Consider the following 8,078-nt stretch of genomic DNA (forward strand, 5'->3'; position numbering starts at 1 on the left):
GAAGGTCTCTCAGGTTTGGGTCTGGACCCTCGGAGACAAAACTGGGAAGTTTTGCATCTGCTCGTCGCCCCCTACAGGCCACGTTCGCCATCGCAGCAAGAACCCTGGAAAGAGCGTGCATATATTGTAGCCTTGGTTCGCTTTTCCCTGGACTTCCGAACTCACCCTCCATTCCTGGAGCAGTGACTAAGTACCCGGACCCCCTCAGGGACTCCATCCAGGGGATGTTCTAAGGATCACAGCCCTTGGAACTGGATGGACTTTTTAGAAATGAGTGCCAAAGGAAGTGGAAACCAGTTTAAATTGGTGTGTAGCTGAAAGCTAAAATCCACCCCCGCCCCCCAAAACCCCCCGCTTCCTCTTTTTATTACAAATAAATCTGCCTAAGTGAAATAAAACTCTGATATCAGTCGTGTTGCCTTTAAATCTCAGTGTAAGAGGGGATTTTCAGTGCCTTTCGACGCCGGTGGTCGCGTTCGCTCATATAAAACGTGGGTTTCAGGCCCTCCTTTGAAGCCCAAGTGCTTGTGTTCATTATATGTGATATTTGCATTTTCTTCTGCTGCTCTAAGCCTTCGTGGTCTAACAAGCTTAAACCAAAAAGAGCTTTTCAGGGGGAAATGGCCAGGCCTATATCCCTGACATCTGCCTGGACTTTTAAAGAGTCGCTGGTCGGTTTGAGGTCTGGGGCTAAGAGTCTCCTACCCGCCCAGAAATAAAGAAAAGGGTCATCTTTAGGCTCTAGTTCAAGGCTAGTAAGTGTCTGGAAGGAAAGTTGCCGGCGGATCTCTCCTCTACACTCCACTGCCGAATATATCAGGGGGAAAAAATGCTCCGCGGATCTCAAGCGGCGGCTTGTGGCCGAGTGTCACGCCGCGGGCGCAGGCTCGGCCGGTATTGCTGCTATGCGCGGAAATATGAGCGAGTAATTTTATAAGTAACAAAGGATCAGGGATGGAATGAGGCCCCTGTTATCCAATGTCATTTAGAAGCCTTGGATCAGCAGCTTCTTGAGGCTAAAAGTGAATTCAAGAAGCCCGGCCTTTCCCTTTTCCCAGGGGTGTAAGCTAAATTTAGAAATAACCTCTATGTGTTTGCACAAATCATGTACCATTTGCTGTTTGTGTAAAAACCGATTAGCCAGACACAACTGTGAAACTACTTGTTACTTTTATAGCTGCAACACACAAACAAATTTAGATCCGTTTAGTTTTCCTTGTAAAAAGAGATTAGAAGGGACCCGCCCGTAGACTGTGTGGTCCAAAATCTCTTCTTCGTGAAGGTTACTGTAGCTCCTCTCCGCGGCGGTTGATTATCAAGTTCTTGTTTATCAAGTTAAACGATCTCATCCCCGGCAGCTTGTTTTATTTTAGGACTCTGATCCAGAAGGAATGTTTACTCAGGACACAATAATGTTTACTGTTTACCAGGAAGACCGATTCGGTATTTGCGAGGAAGTGTCTTTTAAAGTGACGCCCTAGCCCACGCCGACAGCAGAGAAATAAGGCTCGGATCAGCAGCCGGGAGCCATCTCCGCGACGAGGGAGGCATCTCCGCGACGAGGGAGGCGAGGTGGACGCCAGCGCCGGGGACTGACGGTGTTTTGCAAACAGCACCCGCATAGGGCCGAGCTGACAGTACTGCTACCCGCTCCAGTTTTAAAAAGCAATTTCGCATACGTAATTGCAACAGCTAAATTAATTACGAAATAATTAGAATTGATGTCATTTGAGGATGTGTTGGTGGTGATGGGAACTGACTTTCCGCATCTAGATGTTTCATTTCTACGTTAATACTTACGGTTGCAACAGCTGAAATGCACATTAAAAATAATCCACAAGGACATTTCTCCATTTCTGTTTTCTGATCTCGCATTTCATACTAACTAGCCTCCAAGGTTTTTTTTTAAAGTTTAAGAAACGGAGTGAAGTGCATCTGTTTTAAAAGGATATTAAAGGATATTTCTTGGCCTTTGGAAAAGCTGCGGGTTGCTAAGAAAGGAAACATTTACAGGAACCCTTCAGATATCGAAATTATGTTGTGCGTTGATTACTGCCATAGAAAAGAGGCATAATATTTGAAAATATTATTAAAGAACAAACAACTATGTATCATCTATGAGGTTCATATAGGTAATACAATTTCACTACAAAATTTAAAATGCCATTACATATATTTAAAAAGTTAACTGGGTTTATTATCACTTCCACTTAGGGGATGAAAATAGTTTGAAAAAAATCAAGGCTTTAAATGCTAAGATGAGGGAAATGTTTGGAATTAACATTCTTTTGAAAGGTTAATTGAAATGATTAAGAACTCTCATTTGGAAAGTTTCCACTGTGAAAGATGAAGTCTGATGTTTGTGCTGAAGTTTAGAATTAGGTTGGTTTTTAAAATGGCAGCTTACTTTATCTTCAGAAATATCTAGTCACTTAGATGTAATGTATTGATAGGAAAAAATCACCACCTACACACCCATGTTATGTGAAAACCAAAAGAAAATATTAGTAAATTTAAATTAGGCATATTTTTCCAATTACATTTTTCTTACACTCAAATTATGAACTAGCAAAGTTTGAAAAGGTCATTCCTTGAAACTCATCTGGGAAGAATAAAATGCAAATATTTTAAAACCTTGTCATTTACCTCAGACACCTAAATGAAACATTAAGCTGAGCCTTTAAAAATTTTATTTACAAAGTTGTGTACAACACGATGGAATAACATTTAGAATACCATATATATTCATTATATATAAACAGACTTTTATATAGAATGACTTTCGTCTTCTGAAAATTTTATATTTAAAATCTCCCAACGTCTCTATACATTTTTTCTCACATAAAACTGCGGAGAGTGAACCTTCAGAAAAAATGAAAGTTCAGAGCTCTAAATCTACTGAATTTTTTTTCTTAAAAAAATAAAAACCCCAAAAGGAAAGTCAATAATTTTTATACAAATATGTACAAAGAATTTCCCTCTCATCCCCCAGGTACTGAGAGCAGGCGCCGTCCGGGTACAGTTTTGGAAAAATCGGTTTTCGGTTTTACCTGTATGGAAAGATACTCCCCGCGGGCGAGCGGTGAGAGTTTGCTCCGCCAGCCTAGGTGTGCAGGACTGGGTGGAGGCCGCCGAAGGTCGGTGTTGAGGGGTCGGGGGGGAGGAAATGGAAGAGAGGCAGAGTCCAGGATTGGGCAGGGGGGCCAGGAGCGGGGCGGGGCGCGCAGCTTGCAAATTGCAGTCGACTCTCCAGGCCGCTGCCAGGCCCCGCATCCCGGCCACTGGCGCGTCCCTATTGAGCGGGCCACTTGGCTTGAGCAGCGGCGGCGGCAGCAGCGGCAGCCGAGGCTGCAGGCTGCAGAAACTGTCCAGAGAGCGGTACGCTCAGAATCGGCGCGATGGTCGCCGTCGTCCGACTCAGTGAAAGAGGCTGGTGCGTGGCCATGAGCGCTGCCGACTGCACGGTCCCGGGCGGCCGCAGGAAGGACTGCGCGGCGCCACCGCCTCCGCTACCCGCGGTGCCCCCAGTTACCCCGGCGCCCCCAGCGCCCGCAGCCGAGCCCCCGGGAGTCGCGGGGCCCCCTCCGATGATATTCTCGATGCTGAACGACGGTCGCGCGCTCGGCTCGGACTTAATGAGCGACGCCGTGGTGCCCGCGGCGCCCGCCGTGCCTGCGGCGGCCGCGGCGGCTCCCAAGCTGTTGAGCTGCAACTGCAGGCCCGGGCCGAGTTGCGAGCCGAAGGCGGCCGCTTTGCGGCCCAGCTCACCCGAGGGCAGCAGTGGGACGGCGGGCGGCAGCACGGGGGCCACGGGCGGCAGCGCGTACGGGTACTGGAGCGCCGCGGCCGCCGCCGCAGCTGCCGCGGCCGCCGGGTGCGAGTAAGCGCCTGCCGCGGCCGCAGGGTGCAGGCCGTAGGGGCGGCCGTAGGGCCCCGCGGCGCCGGCCGCCGCCGCCAGGCTGTAGGCGCCGAAGCTCTGCATCATGAGCGCCGTCTGCTCACGCAGGTGCTCCTGCTGGTGGCGCTTGAAGCGTTTCCGGCGCCGCAGGAAGCTGCCGTTGTCGAACATGTCCTCGGACTGAGGGTCCAGGGTCCAGTAGTTGCCCTTGCCCGGGTTGCCCGGTTCACGGGGGATCTTGACGAAGCAGTCGTTGAGCGAGAGGTTGTGGCGGATGCTGTTCTGCCAGGCGGGGAACTTCTCCCGATAGTAGGGGAAGCGGTTGCTGATGAACTCGCAGATGCCGCTCAGAGTCAGCTTCTTCTGCGGGCTCTGCAGGATAGCCATGGTGATGAGCGCGATGTACGAATAGGGCGGCTTCACCAGGCTGTTCTTGGGCTTGCTCGGGGCCAGGCCGCCCGCAGCACCGCTGCCGGAGCCGGGCCCGCCACCGCTCCCGCCGCCCTCCTCGCCGCCAGCGCCGCTCTTGCAGCCGTCGGCCTCGGATGCCCCCGCCTCGCCCCTTGGCCCGGCCCCGGCTCCAGCCACCTCTTTGGGTAGTGCCAGGGGCTGCTGGTGCGGCGGCTGAGGCTGCCCGTGGTGGGGTGCCACCGGCGTCACCTCGTCCGCCTCGTCCAGGCGCAGCTCGGGCGGCCCCGCGGGACTGTCGCAGCCCCCATCGCTGTCTTTCTCTTCCAGCGCGTCGTCGCCCTCGCCCACCACATCGATGTCCACGTCCTCGGCCGTCAGCACCGTCTGGCCGGACATGTCGCTGGCGCTGCCGCCACCGGAGAGGGTCATCCCTCCTCGGGGTTGGTGGCGGCGGCGGGGAAGGAGCGGCGCGCGATGGGCGCCTTCAGGGGTTGCCGCCAACCTCAGGAAAGGGGTTTGGGGCGCCCCCGAAAGACAGGGGATTGGGAGAGGGGAGGGGGGCGTAGGTGGTCCGGGGCCCTCCCGGCTTGGCTCACAGTCGGCGGCCGGGCATCGCACGACTCGGGCTGTGCCGTCCGCCCCCCGTGGCAGCGCTCCGCAAACTCCAGCTGTCCCTGGCGCTCGGTACTAGGCGCTCGCTGCTGCTCCCGGCAGCGGCCTCGGACCCGGCCCGGGCCCGGCAGCTTCTCTACGCCGCGCCCCCTCACTTCGCCTGCCTTCCTCTGCCTCCGGCCCGGGCGTGGGGAGCAGGAGCGGTGCAGGCGGGCGCGGGACGCGGGGCGCCGAGGAGCTCAGGAGGGCGCGGGCAGGGGTAACCGGGGGAGGGGGGTGTCAGGGACGCCGAAGCCCCCGCAGTCGAAAGTCCCGTTTTAAGGACTGGCCTGATAGATTACTTTCTACTTAAAGATCCAACGGGAGGCGGGGCCACGTGACCGTGCGTGACGTCAGGGCCGCCGCGGAGCCGGCCAAACTCAAGTTGGTGGAGAGAATTGTCAACAAAGGGACAAGGAACGCGCAACTCCGCGCCGCACCGTGCGCCAGCATCCCTCGGGGCCCAAGGGAGCCTGGGACCGCCTTGGGACCCCACCCTGGGCTGGAGCCCGGCGAGGGGGTCGAGGGAGCCTGTGGGTGTGAGTGAGGGTGGGTGCGTGTGAGCTAGGGAGGGTGTGGGCCCGGGAGCCCCCGCCGGATCCGCGGCTCTGCTTCCCTGACCTCCCCGCCCCCTCTCCCTTCCCCCACCCCGCCCCCTGCTTGCCACCCGCCCTTTGCCAATGCTCCCTAGGCATAGAATGTAGGACAAGATTCACATCCTTTTTTTTTTTTTAAAGAAAAACTTAGTAGTCTCGGTTTTGTTTTTTTGATTCTTTTTAGCTCTAAAGATTAAGGGCAGCGCCCCTGCTCTGTCTTGCTAATTAGACTTAAGAGCCCCTCCTGCCTCAGTGCTTAGTCGGCGGAGACACCTGCTGAGGGGAGGCGCTCCTCCTCCCGCTAAAGTCAAACCACAGGGTCCTGTCTTTGGTTTCCCGGCTCGATGTGGGCGTGTTTATATGTATATGTGTGTAATAATATATTCCCCCCCCCGCCCCCCGCTCGGCCACAGCAGCATCAGTTGGGGTTTCCGAAGGTCAGAAAATGGCTATTGATTAATCTATCAGAATAGTTGCAGAGAGAAATAAAAAGGACGTAAAATAACAGAGAACCTATAAATAAAGCCGCAACTTAGCTGCTCGGAGTTGTTAAACGACTTAGCATGTGAAAAAGTCGGAAATGAGGCGCTGGGGAAGGAGCCGGCATTGGCAGCGGCCTGGGTAAGTCGAGTGGGGACGGGAAGAGGCTTCGGGCCTCTAGGTTAGACGACGCGCCCTGTTTGGGATGGCTGACCTCAGGGGGAGCGGGCGGTGTGACTTCTCAGGCTTCTGGGCCCAGCCTCCTGGGAGCGAGCTTGTTGGCGGCCTAGACTCTCCTTGCGGCTAACTAACGTGGATTCTTTCCCCTTAGGATATAGACAAACACTCCAAGATTTTAGTTCCTCAGAGATCGGCAGCAGAGGAGGTGGAGGAGGAGGCGAGGATATGGCCAGTGCACACCGAGTTTCTTTGGCAAGGAAAGTCAGTGATGGTAGGAAAGACTATCGGCATTTAACTGGGATGGAGGGTGGGGGGCGCAAACCGACCCCGGATGCGTGACATTGCTGAGGCGCGTGGACCGCGCACTTCGGAATAGTGCTCCTGACCTGGTGAAGCCGCGATGCGCTGCTTTTTCCTCCTGCATTTTTCGGCAGCCTCCTTGCGAGCCGCGAGTGCCTGCCGGGTGTTAAGGGCTCCTGGAACCCGAGCTCAGTCTGGCCACTGAGGCCTGAGAAGGGAGTGCAGGCCTTACCAGAGGAAGGAGCACAAGGGGATATAGTCTGAGAAGAAATAGTGAAATTCAGTATTTACAGACGATACTAAGAAACTGATGTATTTCCTGGAGGACAGTAGTACTTATGATTCCCTGTCTGTGTCTCTCTCACCTACCACCTCTCTCATTCCTTAGCCTAGACACACACGTAAACTTGCTTCACTTATAGGCAGTGCGACACACAGATTGACTTCAATTTTCATTAGATAATTTCCCGGATAAAACACTAGCACATTGGATCCCCCACTTCGCAGGATGTTTCTGGTTGAATCCAGGGCAGTTCCTCCATCTTGAGACGCCCAGGAAACTCCACGATTTTTCTGTATCTAAGTGATACCCCGGTTGCACTTGACCCTAAAATGCATCAGAGTTCATTCCGGCAGCTGCACCGCTTTGTCGCCCGCAGGCTCCGAACCGTTTACGATACCTTCTAGACAGCTTCCCGCAAAACCGACTGCAGCGGCGAACTGGCTGCCCGCTGTCCCTCGGCAGCGGAGATCCCAGGTGAAACTGTCTCAGTAACCCAATAATTACAAAAAGAACGTCCGAGGGGCACGGAAAAGAAACCGAATCCACAGATTCCCTTTGCTCAGCTTCGGTTGTCCAGCCCCAGAGGCAGGCGCGGGCCGGCAGGAGCCCCACCGCAGCTTAGGAGGCTGGGCCCGCGTGGACGCGTTGCAAGTGTGTGTGTACGCACGGAAGGGTAGCGGCTCCAGGGGATGCCCTCCGCAGTCTTCTTGAAGCATCCTCCAAATGAGCCTAATTTCAATTCCTCGGCCCGCCAGGGCTGGCTCTCAGCACTCCCTCGGCGCCGCTGTTTACTGCCTCTGAGCCTCCCTCGGCCAAGACCTGGCCCGATCCGTCCATTCCCCCGTGTCTCTTTGGGACCTCTCTGGGGAAAGGGGTGGGGGTGAACAACTCCCAGCCGCCAGTTCCATTTGTTGCGCTTTTTTCTTTCGACACAATAAAAGTCAAATTAATTGATTCATACCATTAATTACGGCGCGTAGCGTGAAAAGCAACGCTTCCCCTCGGTTAGAGATCTATTGTGCTAATCTCTTGTTCAATCAGTGTTACCATCTGATGCCGGGTCTGGCCCTTACAGAAACTTTTCGACTCGATTAGCTAAATGATGAGACGTGCGGGACCTACTGGCTGAGCCCCCGACGTCTGCGCCGGTGCCGGCCCAACGGCTTAATATCGATTTCCAGCGGAGACGGCGGATTTCTCCCAACAGCTCTAGGCTGGGCAGCCCGTCGCCCTTTTCCTTCTGGGCGGACAGTAGCGCCGCGCAACCTGCCGTGGCGGG

At 54.4% G+C, this 8,078-nt stretch overlaps 1 protein-coding gene across 1 annotated transcript; it reads right to left on the bottom strand.

Annotated features, from left to right (window-relative positions):
* Positions 1-3,292: 3,292 nt before the first annotated feature.
* Positions 3,293-4,738, bottom strand: FOXD3 (forkhead box D3). Its single transcript, XM_068992034.1, has one exon. The coding sequence runs from the start codon at positions 4,736-4,738 to the stop codon at positions 3,293-3,295; it is 1,446 nt and encodes a 481-aa protein (XP_068848135.1).
* Between the last annotated feature and the right edge of the window lie 3,340 nt (positions 4,739-8,078).

This window comes from Capricornis sumatraensis, chromosome 2 (genome assembly GCF_032405125.1).
Source record: "Capricornis sumatraensis isolate serow.1 chromosome 2, serow.2, whole genome shotgun sequence".
Classification (NCBI taxonomy): Eukaryota; Metazoa; Chordata; class Mammalia; order Artiodactyla; family Bovidae; genus Capricornis; species Capricornis sumatraensis.